Below are 19,329 nucleotides of genomic sequence, written 5' to 3'. Positions count from 1 at the left end.
GAGACGTTTTTAGACGCGTGACCGTGACGTTAATTTTACGAGCGAGATGTTTTGTTAGCGGTTAGCGGCGTCGGTTACTAAGCTAGCACTACTGTTGCTACCATGGTAATGAAAAATCTCTTAATGGCTCTGTAACGCCGCATTATGTAATAATGACGCATTATGTAATAATGTAATAAATCTTCACGTCATTATGTAATAACGCCGCATTTTGTAATAATCTGCCGCATTTTGTAATAAAAATCTTGAACGCAATATGTAATAAACTTTGCCGCATTTTGTAATAAGTTGTTACATTTTACATCACTTATTACATATTGCGGGTGTTACACTTTTTTATGAAAAAAATGTAATAATTTGGTGCATTATGTAATAAACCACCAAAATGGATGTCTTCATTAGAAAAAAAAGACATTAGGACCATCAGAATAACACTGACTTTAAGCATACCAGCATGCATGAATCATAAATATGAATTAATTTCTAAAACCAGTAGGACGGTCAAATCTAACTATCTATCTATCTATCTATCCCACTGACTCCCCTGAGGGAACTGCCCACTGGTTCGACCTCCCGTTACTCCGACAAAATCAACCACAAGTCGGACCAATAGGAGGTCGAACCAGTGGGAGGTCCCGTTAGTTCGAACTGTCATCGCTACTTTGTGACAAGCTCTTCCATTGATAGGAGCATGCAGCTTTCTCTCTCTCTCTCTCTCTCTCTCTCTCTCTCTCTCTCTCTCTCTCTCTACGCACATCACACACATACACGCGCGGCCCAGAATATCACCATATTCAGTCAGAGAGCCAGATCATGTCAGATCGCACACAACCATCATAAATGCTGATCAAGATGTGTAAACTGATAATCAAAGAAATACACTTTTTTTTCTCTCCCCCCCTCCGCTCGAGCACGGCTGAACCTGGCCGGCTTGAGCTCACTTCACGGGCGCGAGCCTGCTGCAGCCGCCGCTGCTGCTGACAGCAGAGAGAGGGAGGGAAAAAAGTAAATTTCGCTTTGGTTAGGTTCAGGCAATGAAGAAAGGAGTTGGTTAAGTTTAGTAAAAACACCAGGTAGAGGCTAGACAGGCTGGAAGCATAATGAGCGTTATATGTTATTAATATGGAGTGCTTGTTTTGCACATGATCCGTTTGATCCCAGAAAGGAAAAAAGGATCAATGCGCAGCCTCTGTTTCCTTTCTGATTGCGTCCGTCTGTCTGTTCGGAGTGGGAGAGAGAGACAGAGAACCCAATCCACCTGTCTGTAATGTAAGTTTGATTTGATATGAGTGTCAAGGTTTAATTACGGACACTAATGAGCGCGCAGCAGTGCGTAAAAGTCGTGCGTAATGATAGCTCCTCGTTGGTGAAACATAATAAACTGCACCTCTTCTTCCACGTGTGTCACCTTGACGGGGACAGCTCTCCATTCCGACACCCCTCATTGACAGGTGGAGCCCATATGAATAATAATATAAATGCATAGTGAACGGTAAAAATGTAGAGTTTGACTAATAACTAGTCCCCCCCCCCCCCCAGCTTGCCCCAGCTGCGGCTCCGGGGCGGTGATCCCAGCCGCCCCTGCCGCTGCTGGAGCAGAGCTGGACCCGGCCTGGAGCTCCAGTCGGACCGTGGTCCATGTCATCCCTCCACAGACGAACATGACCCGGGCGTATTATTGTCGGTGGGCAAGGGGGGAGGAAGAGACGCGGAGCGGTTACCATCCGCGTGGGACCCGCTGTCGGAGGAGACCGCTCTGCTCAGCGGGGAGGAGGAGCAGCGTGTATTATTGTTAATGTTTTTTCTAATGAAGACATCCATTTTGGTGGTTTATTACATAATGCACCAAATTATTACATTTTTTTCATAAAAAAGTGTAACACCCGCAATATGTAATAAGTGATGTAAAATGTAACAACTTATTACAAAATGCGGCAAAGTTTATTACATATTGCGTTCAAGATTTTTATTACAAAATGCGGCAGATTATTACAAAATGCGGCGTTATTACATAATGACGTGAAGATTTATTACATTATTACATAATGCGTCATTATTACATAATGCGGCGTTACAGGCTCCTTTGGAAATGTAGCCTAAATAATAATAACATCTGTAGTTAATGTTAAACTGGTTGTGAACTTGAAGTGATGATATCTGTGTGTGCTGAACGTGGTGACATGAAAAAAAGGGGGGGGGGGAACAATGTTCTGTAAAAACTGTTTTGTTCATTCAACATAGTGAACACAGATTAAAGATTTTACACTGCTCAACATTATTTTGTTGAGAACAACAGTAAAAAAAAAAAAAAAAAAGTCATAATTCATGGGTCAGCTAATCAACATGGATAATTTACTAGCCTTCTGCCAATTTTTGATTTTTCACTTTGATTTTTTTTTTAGTTGTGTACTAACGTTTAAAAGAAGAAATTTTGAGGAAATTTTAAACAAAATACAAGCAAGTGGAAAGCTTTTGTCTGCATTATCCAGGCAAAAGTTAAAACTAGATAAAAATCAAGTTGGGCTTTGAGAGTAGAGTTCACTCACTCTGAGCCAGTTAATGTTTAACCAGGTTGTCTCTGATAAAGTCCGATAATAGACGTCACGGTCATGAATGAATGTAGTAATGGAAAAGTCCTGTCTGTAGTCACAGTATCAATGCTGAATCAGGACTGTTGCTCTTACTGTTTTGTTTTTGAAACATGTTGCAATAGGGTCACATGGGTGGGGTGGGGCAAATCGAAAGAGAAAGTGTCGAGGTGAGAGTGAGAGAAAGAGTTAAGAAAACCAGACGGCGGTGCCTCATCCAGTTTCTCTGAACTGCGGTCGGTGGATTGTTAATCTTTATTCAGCGGAGATGAACTTCTTCTTGTTGCTGTTGATCGTTCTGCTGTTTCCGTGTGTGGTGGTGGCTGATGTTTCAGGTAAGTCAGGTAAGTTATCTGTTAAAGATCTTTCCGGCAGCTTTTCCTCGTAGTCAAAGTATTACTGTTGATAAAGTTTTACTCACTATCAAACTATAACTCTCTGCTTTAAAGGCTCCACAATCATGTTGCTCAGCTAGTTTGATGAGAAGTTGTTTATATAGATGAAACCAGTTGTCACAGTGGTTCAGCCAGTAGTGAGTGGTATTGAACTTGTGGCCTCGGGCCTTTCTGTCTCTCACACACACATTCCATAGCACTGTTTGTGTCTTAGTAAAAGACTTTTAAAATGACTTCCTCAGTTAGGACCAGACTTTGTTGTTTAAATCAATAACATGTTCAGTGGTATCGCAACATATTATTAAATGTAACATTTGTTTCCTCAGAAAATTCAGAGGTGAGATGTCAAAGATTAGTTCAAGCAAGAGTCGGTGATGATGCCATTTTCCCGTGTTCCCTGGAACCTCCATGCAACCCTGCAATGGTGGAGTGGACATGCAACAAAACCAAAGTGTATATCTATAGAAGTGGAAACAGCACTAATCAGAGTGACAATAACTACAAAGATAGGGCCTCTATGTTTATTGATGAAGTACCGAATGGAAACATTTCACTGAAGCTGACCAGTGTGACAAACAACGATACAGGAAATTACACCTGCAGGGTGCCCAAACTGTATAAAGAGGGCTACATTGACTTCTTTGTTTACCTTTCTGTTGGTGAGTACATCTAACCTTTCAGACAGGAGAGAACTACCTTTTATAAAATATTATTATTGTAAAATGTTAAAGGTCATTAAGTACATTAGCACAAAATGCTCATTATTTTACACTTTTCAATAGATAAAAAGAAGAACTCAAGCCGAACAGGAACTGATCCTTGTAAGTAAATCCACCAGTATTTACACACCCCTCCCTCCCCACACACACACACAACATAATGCTGTCTACCTGCCGATTTAACTTCCATTTCTATGATGAACTGTTTAACCTCTAAGTGATCAGTGTTCAAGCTCCATTAGTTTGTTGAGTTGTTTTTAGTCTTGTTTGTTTTTTTTTAGGTTACAATATATTGAGCCCTCTGGGCCACCATAGTTTTACTTTGATCACTGTGGATTGAGGAGAGACATGGTTCACTATTTATTTGTTTTGCTGGTTTCCATTGAAAATAATAATTACATTAAGAAATCATTTGATAGTTATATTATATATTTGATTTTGACAAAGCTGGCGTCATCCCTGGTGGCGTCATTGGTGGCATCATCGGTGGCATCATCATTATCGGTATCATTATCGGTGGCATCTTCGGTGGCATTAAACTTTACAATAAAAGACAAAGTAAGTAACAATTATCTCGTCTTCATTGACCTAATTGTTTTCTAAATATCCAGGTGACCATATATACTGTATATAGGGTACTTTTGCTTCCCTAACATCAGCTACCTTCACAGAAAAGTTAAATGGCTGTAGAATCAGTTTTAAACAGCTGCTCTTTGTCCTTCACAGAGAGGGCAGGTCAAGGTCAAGCTCAACGTGACCCTCAACAAGACCCTCAAGAGGATACCCCTCTGCAGAGGATGGGGGCAGGTCCAGATCCAGCTCCACATGACCCTCAATAAGACCCTCAAGAGGGTACAGCTCTGCGGGGAATGGAGGCAGTGAGTAGCATGGTGCTGATACAACAAATGCACTGTTGGTGTATACAGAATTTGGAACAAGATGAACTGAACCATCAGTTTTGTTTTTTTAAAGACATAAAATGTTACTTTAATTATAATTAAATCCTATTTCTTCAAGTAAAAAATTATTAGGACCTACTTAGTATTTTTGATTTCTACTAGTCAACTTATGCACAACAAGACTGTAAATAAAGTTTAGTTTTCCTTTTTTTTCTTTTTCAAGACAAGAAGTTGTTTCCTCATACCTTGTTGACAGTTTTGGCGCGTTCTTCCGCCTTCTTCAGAACTGTCACCGTGATATCAGACGGTGACATGCCTTATCAGCTGGTGTTACGAAGGCGTGACCTCAAACCTGACATTCTCAAGACCATTGTTTCATGGTTTATTATCTTATGTACTTTAGATTATTTTATCCTAACTTGTTTTATAGAGTTTGGTGTATTGTTTGGTGTTTTTTATTTTGCATTGAGTCTTATTTATTTTATTTTGTCTTTTATTTCATTTTATTTTACATTATGTAAATGTATTCAATTTTATTTTTTATTGTTTTAATATTTAAAATCTGACTCCTGTGTTTCCTCGTTTTTTTAAATTCAAGATGGCATTTCCTCAGCACTTGGCTTTTCATGTTACATTGGGCACTGATTGATTGTGTGAGTTTGTGTTATGCATGTGTGTGGAGTTGGGGGTTTATTTTTTATAAGTGCTATACAAATAAAAATTGTTATTCACTTTCTCAAATCTGCAGTAAAAGCACTAGTTCTGATTTTTATTCTGTCAGTGTGAGGATGAGCTTTTTGAGGGGCACTACTCGTGTTGTGTTATGAAATAATTTAACAAACAATAGCATATTTTAATCAATTTCGTTGCTATGATCTATACGTGTCTGTAACATGCCTGTTAACTGACTAATTTCAGTGGCAACACATGATGTGAATCTTTTTAACTAATATAAAAATGAACTGATCAGAAGCATTTTGTTAAAAAGGTAAAACCAACTCAATGTTGTGATTTCTCTTAGGAGGCAGACACCTGCCTGCGTTGTTTCACCATTGATTTTAAAGATCCATGGTCCCAGGGTGTGATCATGTACCAGACTGACTTAAACAGAAGAGTTCAAAGTTTTGCCTTATTTAGAACAACTTTAAAAACTTACACTTAAGTAAACATGATCTCACATGGACAAACTCATCAAGCCTATCTGCAGGTAAAGAGCACCCTCCAGTGGTCGTTGTCATTACATCTTTTTTTTTTTCCTTCAAGTTTTGGTGCATACAATGAAAACATACCTCTAGCTCCCTAATATCACATCAACAACAATTAAAAGTCATAATTTTACATAATTTAAGGGTCTGCTAAGCAAACGGGATACATTTGAATTGACCAGTCTTTTGCCAATTTTTGATTTTGAAAGCCAAAGTAAAAACAAGATTAACTCAGGAGATTAGTTATTTGAGTCCTGTAATGTTTAACCAGGTGACTGGAACAGATTATGTGATAAAGTCTTATATCAGATGGTCATAAATGTGAACAGCGAGAAATCTGAAGATGAGCCTTTGTCAAAAAGACCTTCAAAAACTAACACTGGGATTCAGAGTCCTGAATCAGGACTGTGGTCACTCTTACTGGTTTGAACAGATTTTTTTGATACTTTGTCGCATTGAATTAACTCTTTGACTGCCAGCCATTCTCACAGCAGCTTCCTCCAGCTTGCCAGGCATTTTCCAGCTTTTTGACTGATTTTCATAGACCCACCATATATTATGTACTGTTACTACATACACATTCAACCCATCAAAGGAAAGATTAGGGTCTCTAGTTTCCAGCAAAAAAAGCTGTTTGTTTCTATCTTGTTCCAGTCTTGTGGAATTGGCGGTTGAATATAGGTTGGTTTAGCCCAAAATGCCATTTTGGCACCAAAATCTTGAGAAAAAGAGGTTTTTGTGTCGGCTGTCATTTTCAGGTGAACCAGTACAATTGGCTCCTTTATATTTTGCTTTAGTGATGCCTCAGCATCTGTACAGTTGTTCTCTTGTAAACAACAACTAAATCAACACTGACAAATGACTTTTGATGACAAAAGACAAAACATTTAGCTACTGACACACACTACTGCAGCCTTTTTTCTTTCTTTTCTTTGAGTTACAACTTTTTCTTTCCTTTTTTTAGTGTGTGTGTGTGCGTACGTGACGTGTGCGTGTGCATGTACGCGTGCGTGTGTCTGTGCGTGCGCGTGCGTGTGTGTCTGTGTGTGTGTGTGTGTGTGTGTGTGTGTTCGGATCAGTTCGACAGGTTTTTGTAGCCGAAACACGGCGCTTTAGATCAGATCCAGCTTCCTCTGGTCAGCAGGCAGCGGTCTCACTCACTCTCTCTGTCTCTCACACACACATCTACACCACACACACACACACACACACACAGCCTACAGCTCTGGCTGACGTGCCCCCTGAACTCAGCCACAGACAGTCTCTGTACGCTCACAACAGACACTCCCACCATCTTTAGCTCTCCTCGTCACGTTCGCCAGCGCCGTCCGTTCCTCATCCACACTAGATCGGGGATTTTCAAGCTGCTATCTGAGTGATTTCTCGCAAAATCTGGCGACTTTCCAAACGCTCTTGACGACTAACAACGAGCGATCAACGGGGTTGTTGTTACTGACGTTTGTGCTTTGTATCACGGAGCTGCACGGAGCTTCGACGAGCTGCCGAGCCGCCATGAGCCCCGCCGCCGCCCCTAAGCTCTCACCGGCGGCCAGAGTGTCACGGAGCGGCGCCGCTGCAGTCAGACACCCGCACCGCTCCGTGAGGGGGGGAAAACACACTATATTTTTTATATCTCTCAATCCAAATGTGTTTTTCTGCACTTTATTTTGATGATACAAGTCTGATCTTCACAGAGGAGTAGGGGAAGACATTCAACATGGCGTTGCCATTAAAAAAACGCTAAGACGAGTTATCTCGTCTTTGGCAGACTATGCTTGGATTCGCTAAGACGAGATAACTCGTCTTTGGCTGTCAAAGAGTTAAGCGTCACAGGGCTTGGAACAAAGAGAAAGTAGTAGTATTAGAGTAGTAGAGAAAGTATTTTCCAGGTGCCAGTTGACTTTGTTGTCTTACTTGTCACAAGAACATTGTGACAAGAAAACCAGTCGGCGGGGCCTCGTCCAGTTTTCTCTCCAATTTAATATGTCATTATTGTAATATGTTGAAGGTCATCATGATTTTACACTTTTCAACCGATCTAAAGAACATATTTGTCTTTCGAAGTAGTTTGATGACCAAAAACTGAACCGTCTCTACCTAGAAGTTGAAAAATGGTTTTGCAGAAACTCAAAAGAGTTTATGACAGTGGAAAACTCGAAGATGAAAATGAAAATGAATTAGTTAATTATTAGTTCAATGTATTATTTTCAGTGTCTGTCATTTAAAATCAGCAACTTCACACCCAAAAAAACAGTCTGAGTCAGATTGTTGCAATGCTTTACTTTTAATTGTTCATCAGACAAGAAAGAATAGTTCACTGTGCAGAGTAAAGTTGTGCTTAAAGCTTTTCTTTCCATAACACCTTCGGTTTATTACAGGCAGAGCCCATCCACCTCCTGTTTATGTCACTTGTCGCTTCCTTCCTTAAGTAGCGTTACAGCGATAAAGCAGAAATAAAGATGTGAAATCGATAATAGAGACTTCAGGTCATTGAGGATAATGACGGGGACTCGGTGCAGGAATCATTTGTTTCTCTTGACGCAGATTAAAAAGCCACTGGGCCACATCTGGCCCGCGGGCCTTAGTTTGCCCAGGCTTGCTTTATAGGGCCACCATACTGTTTTGCTTTGTGTAACCCTCTCAGTATTCAGGGCTACTAAGAATCGTGTGATACACAGGATATTATGTGTTTTGAAGTGTTAACTCCGTTGTTCATCACTGTTTATTCAGGTTAAAAGGTTTAATTTTACCACTGGTGTCATATGATACAGCCGTTTGGAGTGTAATGGTAAGAGAAGTTGCTGTTTCCGGAGCGGGCCGTGAAGTGCACACAAGACCGGAAGAAGGAGACGTCGTGAAATGGAGGGAAAACGTTTGAAAGACTCACCACAACATGAAGAGTGGACTCACCTCGGACTGTGGATGTGTTAGAAAACAAAGACAAGCATCTTCAGTGTCTGCTCGACGGAGCAAACGTCGGGTTTCTCTGCTACTCGGTGAGTTGAGACATTTTTACACGCGTGACCGTGACGTTAATTTTACGAGCGAGATGTTAGCGGTTAGCGGCGTCGGTTAAGCTAGCACTACTGTTGCTACCATGGTAATAACAGATCTCTTCATGGCTCCTTTGGAAATGTAGCCTAAATAATAATAACATTTGTAGTTAATGTTAAACTGGTTGTGGAACTTTAAGTGATGATATCTGAGTGTGCTCCGTGTGTGTGACATGAAAATAGGGAAAGAAAAAAACCCAATGTTCTGTAAAAACTGCTTTGTTCAATTCAACATAGTGAACACAGATTAAAGATTTTACACTGCTCAACATTATTTTGTTGAGAACAACAGTAAAAAAAAAAAAAAAGAGTCATAATTCATGGGTCAGCTAATCAACATGGATAATTTACTAGCCTTCTGCCAATTTTTGATTTTTCAGTTTCATTTTATTTAAGATTTTTTATAAGGTTTGGAAAGGTTTTGCCTGCATTATCCAGGCAAAAGTAAAAACTAGATAAAAATCAAGATGGGCTTTGAGTTTGAGATTAGAGTTCACACACTCTGAACCAGTTAATGTTTAACCAGGTTGTCTCTGATAATAGACAGTCATGAATGAATGTAGTAATGGAAAAGTCCTGTCTGTTAGTCACAGTATCAATGCTGAATCAGGACTGTTGCTCCTACTGTTTTTTAGATTTTTTTTTTATTGAAATATGTTGCAATAGGTTTACATGGGTGGGGTTGGGCATATCGAAAGAGAAAGTGTCCGGGTGAGAGTCGCCCTTGTTGTCACAACGCGTTAAAGAAAACCAGACGGCGGTGCCTCATTCAGTTTTCTCTGAGCTGCGGTGTATTGTTAATCTTTATTCAGCAGAGATGGGGAACTTGTTCCTGTTGTCGATCTATTTGCTGTTTCTGTCTGTGGTGGCTGATGTTTCAGGTAGGCTGATGTTCATTTCTGTTGAAGAATCTTTCGGGCAGCTTTTCCTTGTAGTCAAAGTATTACTGTTGATAGTATTTACTCACTATCAACCTTTAAAGGCTTCAAAGGCTGCACAATCATGTTGCTCAGCTAGTTTGATGAGAAGTTGTTTATCTGCATTTTAGAATTAATTTAGAATGAGTTAAAAAGTATTTATCCGACCTTTTACTTTTATGTTCTTAAAAAATCACTGAGATCAGCCAGTCAGCTGCTGAATATAGTCCCACAAACCAGGCTGAGGACCAAAGGCAACCGAGCCTTTAGTGTGGCCACCCCTAGGCTGTGGAATAGCCTTCCCTTTCATATAAGATCAGTCCTCTCTGAAGACCCATTTATTCGACATGGCATTCAACTCAGGTTGAGGTAGAGCCGTTTTTGCTTTTTACTTTTTGTTATGTCCCAAGTGTATGCATGCGTACAATTGTGTTGTATGCTTTCTATGTTATTTTGTCTTTCTGTACAGCACTTAGGGCAACTTTGGTTATTTTAAATGTGCTTTATAAATAAAATTTGACTCGACTTGACTTGACTAGATTAAACCAGTTGTCCCAGTGCTACATTTAGAACTAATTCACACTAGTTCACAAAGTATTTACTTCATATCAAAATATCTTCTTTCATTATTTTTCAAGGTTTGAAGGTTGACACAGCTGCTTTGAAAATCATGTTACTCAGCTGGTTTGATAAGAAGTTGTTTATTGAGTTTAACCAGTTGTTACAGTGGTTCAGCCAGTAGTGAGTGGTATTGAACTTGTGGCCTCGGGCCTTTCTCTCTCACACACACACATTTGGATTAAATTTGACTGAAGATTTCCATAGCACTGTTTGTGTCCTAGTAAAAGACTTCTAAAATGACTTCCTCAGTTAGGACCAGACCTTGTAGTTTAAATCAATAACGTGTTCAGTGGTATTATGACATATTAAATGTAACATTTGTTTCCTCAGGAAAATCAGAGGTGAAATGTGAAGGACCAGTTAATGCAGCAGTCGGTGATGATGTCATTTTCCCATGTTCCCTGGAACCTCCACGCAACCCTGCAATGGTATTTACAGGGTTCCTACGCAAGTATGGAAAGTATGGGAAAGTATGGAATTTGATTTTATACATTTCCAGGTCTGGAAAAGTATGGAAAATGGAAATTATTGTATGGAAATTATCTGGCTTAATACTTAACACTTATCTAGGTTTGGTCTCATCTGAAGTTATCTGGGTTAAAGCAGAAGTAAGTGGTCCGGTCGTTTTTGCTAATGCTGCGTTCCAGGCAGGCTTTTGAAATCGTAAATTACAGCTTCAAGTCACAACTTACGACTTTGTAGCGTTCCAGGCAACCCACTCGTGTTTTTCCGACCTGTTTTACCTGTGAAAGTCACTATAACGGCCACTCGTAACTTCCGACCCGTGAACTCGTACCAGATCGAACTGGTACGACTTCACAGGTCGGAAAAATACGAGTTTCCTTGAACGCACCATAACAGTCCTCGTCCCTACGTCGCCACATTCACGGCGTCCCTTGGCTGCACACACAGCCCTGCATGCCGTTCTCTCTCCTCATTGGATAAAAACTGTAGGATACGATAAATGTTTTCTCCTCGGCTCAGAGCAGAGCAGAGGGACTGACAGACCCGTGTTTCAGTCCAAACACTCTATGTAAGTGATTGCTGTCGGAAGATATAACTATTTAAGACTTATATTAACACAAATATATCACTTACTTCTACTTTAATACTTATCTGGGTTTGGTCTTATCTGAAGTTATCTGGGTTAATTATATAAATCATGGTGACCTCTGACCTCTGACCTCTGACCCTCAGGCCGTGACCTGCGCGGACGACGACTCTCTGAGGGAGATGGTCGAAGTGGCCGTCCACCGTCTCTACGACGCCCTAAGCCCCGCCTTCACGCCACGCCCCCTCTGTGATGTCATCAGCAGCAGCAGCAGCAGCGCGTTGCCGTCGGTGATGTAGCGGTGGACGATGAACTGACGTTTCTCTGTCACACTCTCTTCAGTCCTCGTAGTATCGATCGATCGGCAATAATCGGTCGATAACGGACCGATGCAGATGTTCGTTCGTTCATTTCTTTGACTCGAGGACTTTTGAGTTTTTCCAGCTTCTTCGTTGGAAACTTGGTTCCAAAGGAATCGGCTTCAGGAGACGGACCACCAATACCTTTATTGATTGATTGTTTTTGTACTTGATTTGTCTATAAAACAAAAGTTTGAGTTCTTCACAAGGAAAATAAACATTTGTCCAGAGAGAGAGAGAGAGAGAGAGGGTCACTGAGTTTCTGTCCTCGAAGATAAAAAAGTGAGTTAGATTTAATGTGAGTGAAACAACAATGACATCATCAATACTGCAGATAATTTATCAATCATCTTGTTTTCTATGAAACAAAATTAAGGTTAAAATCATCAAAAATGTTCGTATTGTTAAATAAAAGCAGAAAATTGTTGCATTTTAGAAACTGGAGGCAGAATTTTTTTTTTTTCTTTCATTAATTTAGATTTTCTACAAGAATTTATCTGCAAAATATTTTAATTATTGATAAATAATTTAGAGTATTTTCTTTTTTACACTAACTTTAATATTTTTTGGCTACAGGTTTTATGTTTCTATGATGCAAGTCGATCTCATCTTGGTCTGAATATTGATATTTTTAGATTAAAATATAAAAATAAAACCACCAGAGATTAAAATAGTCAATAAATTACATTAAAGCAGAATATTTAAAAATGTTTTTGACAAAATAATGATCCATTAATGAGAACCATGAGATCTTGCTGAAAGCTCAGGAAGAAACGTGAGTTGATAAAATATCAGAATATCAATAAAAACTCTTTATCGATCAGCACTTTAAATCAGACAGTAGAACAACGACACAGTGACGTTAACAACATGACTCTCAACCGACCTTTAATTGGATCAATACAGACGATCGTCAGCATGTACATAACACACAGACACACACATCACAGTGTACAGGACTCAACACACACACACACAGTATCAGATAGACACAATATTAAAAATACTGACAAGTGCATTTGAATACCACAGGAGAAGAGAAGGCACGTTGAGCTCTGACATGTCAAAAATAAACATTTAAAACGATAATATGGCTTCAATCAATCAACAAAAAAACAAAAAAAAACACAAAACTTACCACAAAATAAATCTGACACAGTAAAAACATGTGATGAGAATAAACTCTGGTACCAAACAGCTCGAGTGACACAAACCAAACAGCTGAAAACACTCTGAAGTTTAACATCTGTGTCTTTATCCCCCCCCCCAAAAAAACAGACACAGTCACAAAAATAAAAGCAACAAAAGCAACAACACAACGATATTTTATACAAAGATATATATATACACACAGTAATAATAATAACCTGCCCTCGTACAGTAAGAAACAAACAGGTGAAATGTTCAGATAACTGACCTCAAACCAGGATAAAATACAATAACAGGGAGGTGTTTTAAAACTGTTTAGGTTTCATTGCTGATCAACATTCAACCAATTAATCAGCTTATTGTTGCAGATGTGATACACAGTAAATAAAATTGATTGACAGGTTTTAGTGGTTTTAAGGAGATGATGAACATTTATTTGTACTTTATTAATATCATTTATAGAATATAAAAACATTTTGATCCTTAAAAATAAAACTTTGACCTCTGTGTTTTTGACTTTTACTGTTTTTTTATCTGGCAGCTGCACGTGTCATTGACTCTCAGTGCACTTTGACCTTTTGAAGCTGCAACTAATAATCATTTTGACTATTAATTAATCAATTAGTCTATCACACAGTAAAAAAAAAACAATTGATTCTGATGTAAAGACAAAAAAAACACATCAAATAACCACAAATTAGAAGTTGACAACGTCAAATCTTTGGCATTTTTTGTGCTGTTGTGATAAAATATATAATATTTCTAAAGCTTTTAACAACATTATCCATTATTACAACATGTTGTGTTGATGCTGTTTCTATAAAATGCTGGTGACAAACACTTTGTCTCAATAGCGTCAGTTAGAAATAAATGTTTTTCTCTCATTAGACAGAAACTCGTGCACATAAACGATTGTCACATTGAAGTTGAACCTTTTTAAAACATTAAGTTCAACTCAGCAACAGTTTGACTGATGACTGAGCTACAACAAGCGTTACATTTGGCCTTTAGGGAACTAAAACGAGAGCCGGGCTTCAGCTATAAAAGTGAACGACGACTTTATGTAACAGAAATAAACGTGTAACATTCAGGAGCAAAAAAAAATCTTTGGTGGGACGTTCAAGAACTAAAAACGGACGTAGGAGCGTACAGTTGCTGGTCGTATCGTGTAGTGTGTCATCAGAAGACGAGTTGGTCTGAGTTTGTACGGTGGCTGGCGGGGACCAATCGGAGCTTTAGCGACATTTTATTGGACGAATAAAAGTATTGAACAGATGATCGATCACCACAGTTAAACACAGTTTGATTGTGGAAGCAACATCTGATCTGAGCACCGTTCAATCAGCACCAACGACGGTTTGATACCTGGAGAAGGTTCGATACCCAGCAGCGGCCCCTCGCTGCCACAGCTTCAACAGGACAATATGTTAGTTCGAGTCACTAAAGGACGTTAAAGAGACGCGGAGAGGACGGACGGAGCAGCGATTTGAAACCACGGTCTGACCACACAGGACGACGACTGGAAGGAGACGTTTTGTTTCTTTTTCTTTTTCTTATTATAATTAGGGATCAACTGATATGGTTTTATCAGGGTCGATACTGATACCGATTATTAGTAATCAAGGAAACCGATATTTAACCGATATTCATTTGCAGTAAAAATGAAAACTTTGGTGTCAGAATTTAAAAATAACACACCAGGGATCAGACTGAATACAGTCAACAGTTTGTTTCTGTTTTGTTCACTGTGAAAACCTTTGGGACATTGTTAAACAGCCAAGAGAGACGGCTTCGTTAGAGCCAAAGGAGTGCGTTTATGCGTTTAAAAATACATTTATTTTATTGGTTACCGGTGAAAAAAAACGGCCGATATCGATTATCAAAAAAAAAAAGGGAAATATCGGTCGATAATCGGTTGAACTCTGATTGTAATTAAATTCATTAAGAACGTTTTTCTGATTGAATGTGTCTCGATGTGACCAGACTGAGATCTGCTGCAGCAACAAAGCGTCAGTGCGGCGGCTTCAGGACGGAGCCGCTTTAAGAAAATAAAAAATAAAAAAAGTCGTAAAAGTTTGTGAAACCAGCACAGGAGGAGGACGTGAGCGGGACAAACCGGGCACCGTCCGTCCCGTCCGTCCCGTCCCGTCCCTCAGCACTGCGTCTCCTTGGTGTCGATCTGGTGTTGCCTCTGCAGCCGGAACATCAGCGCCTTCTCGCTGCGACTCACCGCGCTCGTCTCCGTCAGGTCCTCGAAGGAGCGCCGCCGCTGCTCCGAGCGCTGCGCCGGGCGGCCGAACGCCTCCTGCAGCGCCTCCTCGTCCAGGTGGGAGTCGAAGCTCGGGTCCTCCTGGATGGTGGCCATGCGGGGGGAGTCCAGAGGAGGAGGAGGTGGGGGAGGGGGAGGGGGAGGAGGGGCCGCCACCGCAGGAGGAGGAGGAGGATGGTGAGGAGGAAGAGGAGGATGACAGCAGGAGTCTGGACCGGGGCCGAAGCCGAAGCCGGAGACCGGCGGCGTGCTGGTCTGCTGCGGACCGGACGGCTGGAAGCGCAGGTTGGTGGTCGGGAAGGTCGGAGGCTTGAAGATCCGGACGGACGCGGACTCCAGGCTGCTCAGGAGCTCGGCATTCTGGGAAAATGAACAGAGTCAGAGTCAGTCAGTCCGAGTTTGATGGTTAAAGACCCCCTCCCATGAAAATCGTGTTTTTCGTGCTTTTCAAATGTTCCTGTGGCATTTTTCTTGTGTTAGAGCACATATCAGCAGAAAAGGAAGTGCAAAATTGCATTTCAGAGTTTTTCTGCCTTCAAACTGCTGTGAACCAATGGCAGACGCAAACTGGCAGTTTCAGGGAGACTGGAGCTGACGTGTCACAGCTCCAGGGGAGGGCACTAGTGCTACAAGCTCCCGCCCCGCTCTGCATCTGGCCCAGAGGTGAAAGACTTGGCAGCTCGGTGGAGCTGTCAAGGTGTAACAGGTATAGCTCACCTGGTAGAGCAGCTTGCACCGTGAGCAAGGACTATGCTCCAGTCTGGGATCGAATCCCAGTGTGGAGTTTTACGCTAAACGCGCTGAATCTGTAATTGTACAATGTCCAGCTGTCAGCGAGCGGGGGGGTGGGGTGCGAGGAGGTGGCTGGGCGGGTGCAGAGCAGCGCAGTCTCCGCCCACCCTCCAGAGCTGCATTGCTAATGAGCTGCTGGTTTTAAAATGACCAAAAAGGGGGAGGGGGACTTTAAAGATGAACTCTCTGTGTCTCTAACCCTCCTCTCCTCCGTGTGCATTTGTTTTCAACAACGAAGCCGGTGAGAAATCAATCCATGGAGCGGTGGATAAGGTTATTTATCATCTACCATGTTACCATGTGTGTATTTGTGTAGTCTTATCTGTCATAAACAAGGACGCAGCAACACGCCTCCCTGGAACTAGTTACAAGTCATTGATTTAACCAGCACTAGGACTCTGGAGCTGGTTAATTAAGGGACAAATGCTGCATAGTTCCTCTTTAAAGGAGAAGACTTTTAGATTTTTTAATGTTCAACTGACGTCAACATGTCGACCTCCTCTCTCAGTCAGATCTCAGAGGGAACTGTGATGTGTTCAAGTGTCTAAATTCATCTTAAAACCCCCAAAATATGGGGTGGCATTTAGCTCACTGGGTAGAGCTGCCGCCCCATGTTGAGGCTCAGTCCTGTCCCGAGTCCGGCGTCGGACGGCCCTTTCCTGCGTGTCATTCCCCCACTCTCTGCCTCCCCATTTCCTGTCTCTCTCTCGACTGCACTATCAATTAAAGGCAATAAAAGCCCAAAAAATATACTTTAAAAAAATATATATATATATTCACTTTACAAAAGCCACCGCTCCTTTGTTCCCTCTTCATCCACATCAGGTCTCACCATCTTAATGAGTCTGAATGTTCAGGAACCAAATACAGTGAAAATATAATTGCATTCTAATTATATAAACAAAATATTAAATCCTTCAGAGGACAGGAAGTTTTTTTAAATAATTTTTCTTACGAATGACATTTCAATTCCTACCAATTCAGTGTTACGTTAGATCAATTGACATTAACGTAATTTAACCCATTTACTGTGTAATTTCTTTTACTTTGGCTACAAAGCCAGGTGGGTATCCTGCAGGTGATGATTCATATCAGACATACAGTATTTCCTCCTTTCGCTGCAATTTCATTGCATTAAAGCTCCAGTTGGTAAGTTGACGAAAGTGAAAGTAAACTCCGCGACTTGGTCGGAAATTTCAAGACAATACTCCGTCAGGTCCCTTTATGAACCTCTGCCAAGCGCCCCACACACACACAGACACACACAAAGTAGCCATGAACGCACCCACAGAGAAAAAAAAAAAAAAAAAAAAAAGATGTACCGTATCCATAGCACGACGTGTAGGAGCGGCGATTGGCTGCTCCTCCTGCTCCCTCTACCTGACTGGTGGAGAATCGTCGGGCGCGGTGGATTTTGGCAAATACGATTACAGGCTGTAGGTGGAGCCAGAGGAGTTGGATTTTGTCCTAAATTACTCATTTAATGTCTGACCATCAGAATATAGTGACAATTCCAGCAAATATGACTGAATAATTGTTACCAACTGAAGCTTTAATTGTGAAAAACAAGTAATTGTGACATCCCTAAAATACACACAATCAGATACTCACACTGGGGAAGAACAGAGACTTTGTGGTTTGCTCGTATTGTTTATCCAGCTTCTTGTCCTGAGAGAAGAAGATAAAGAAACTTTATTAATCCTGAAGGAGGTTGTTCACAGAAGAAAAGACAAAAGACAAGAGTAAACTAAACTAATCTCTGCACATCTTATAAAATATATATTTAAATGACTGTCCACCTGACCTATACAGACTAAAGACAGGAAAGACTTTATCATCTTCAGATTCTGTCTGTAGCACCTTAATCCCTTAATACTCATGAAAATACAGTGGTAATACGTCTCTGTAACGCGTCAGTCAGACAGTGTGACTGACAGTGTGTAGTTTAGTTCCTGACAGAGACAGAACGGAGCGACTCACCACACAGTGGACCAGGATGCTGATAGGAACCCAGAAGAGCAGAGAGAACGCCACCACCGACCCCACGATGTTGTCGGCCAGAAACTTCCCAAACGTGTTGATGTCCAGTTTGTCGATGAAGTCCCACAGACGCTCCACCACGTCCTGCACCTGCTTCATGCACTTCCCCTGCAGGAGACACACACACACACACACACACACACACACACACACACACACACACACAAGCTGTGTTTACACACATACACACACAAGCTTTGTTTACATGGAGCCAAATATTCAGATTAGATTCGGTTTAGAGTCCAAACTGAATGAAAATGCTCCATATAAACAGCTCAATCACAACAAACAAGCCCAAACCAAATCAAGTTTCATTCGGTTTCACAGAGGCAGAATAAACCTTTTCTTAAATCGATCAAAAGTATAAAACAATAAAATAAAATCATGTAAACAGTTGACCTGAAAGACTCATTCAGAAAGGATTCAATCAGAAAGAGGAAAAAGTCTCCATGTAAACCCACCTACACACACTCACATCCCGCTTGTCTTTAATGTGTTTTTTTTTTTTGGGGGGGGGGGGGGTTTCCCCCTTTTACAAAGCATTTTATATAATAACACGTGAACATGGGGTGTTTTCTATTATAATAACACAAGGAAATAAATAATTAACCAAAAACTTAAACAAAAGAGGGGCTTTTCAGGGAAATATACCTTTCCAATGCTTTCAGATGTCTTCAAATTTGGAATGAGTGTGATGTCATACCATTCATCAACAGATGGTTTAAGCCATTTCTTTGTGATTACACCTAAACTCAGTTCCAAATAAATAGTTTTCACACTCATAGTAGTTGAGCTAGAAGTTTGTCTTCAATGTGTTTTAAAGCTGCTGTGTGTGTGTGTGTGTGTGTGTGTGTGTGTGTTTCCACTCACCGCTCCGTCACAGAAGCCCACGGTGCAGGGTTTCCCTTTACGCAGGAACAGGAAGTTGCCCGTCTTGTCCTGGTGGGGGGCGCAGATGCCGCTGGTGCTCCGGCAGCAGACTCTGCACGACGCGTTGGTTTCTATAGAGACGAGAGGGAACAGATACAAGACTGAGACGGATGCATCATCATCATCATCACCACCACCACCTTGGTCTCACGCCGGTGTGGTCGTTACCGTTGCAGGCGCAGGGCTGCAGCTTCAGGACGGCCTGACAGAAAGGAACGCACTCCCCGTCCAGACACTCGCCGCTGTCCAGACACGCCGTCTTATCGGGAGCGTTTTCAGGAGGAGGACACTCGCTGCTGTTTCCTGTCACAACACACATAACAACACACACACGTGTAGTTT

General features: G+C 41.1%; 1 protein-coding gene across 1 annotated transcript; it reads right to left on the bottom strand.

Annotated features, from left to right (window-relative positions):
* Window positions 1-15,108: 15,108 nt before the first annotated feature.
* Window positions 15,109-19,306, bottom strand: LOC146968571 (disintegrin and metalloproteinase domain-containing protein 17-like). The gene is made up of 5 exons (XM_085759274.1): window positions 19,156-19,306; window positions 18,928-19,058; window positions 17,998-18,165; window positions 17,629-17,685; window positions 15,109-15,585 (listed from the first exon to the last, which is right to left on the bottom strand). Exons 1-5 carry the CDS (start codon window positions 19,304-19,306, stop codon window positions 15,109-15,111), a joined length of 984 nt encoding a protein of 327 aa, XP_085615400.1.
* Window positions 19,307-19,329: the final 23 nt, after the last annotated feature.

Source organism: Trachurus japonicus, chromosome 18 (genome assembly GCF_045865225.1).
Source record: "Trachurus japonicus isolate A0001 chromosome 18, Traja_1.0".
Classification (NCBI taxonomy): domain Eukaryota; kingdom Metazoa; phylum Chordata; class Actinopteri; order Carangiformes; family Carangidae; genus Trachurus; species Trachurus japonicus.
Note: the sequence above shows the minus strand (reverse complement) of the source record. Positions and strands in the feature narration are given on the sequence as shown.

Excerpts from the sequence above, each read along its gene's own strand:
- LOC146968571 (XM_085759274.1), bottom strand. The coding sequence starts at position 19,306 with ATGTGTGTTGTGACAGGAAACAGCAGCGAGTGTCCTCCTCCTGAAAAC. Across the intron at positions 19,059-19,155 it reads GCAGCCCTGCGCCTGCAACG|AAACCAACGCGTCGTGCAGA; the intron begins GTAACGACCACA and ends TCGTCTCTATAG. Across the intron at positions 15,586-17,628 it reads AGTCTCTGTTCTTCCCCAGT|AATGCCGAGCTCCTGAGCAG; the intron begins GTGAGTATCTGA and ends TCATTTTCCCAG.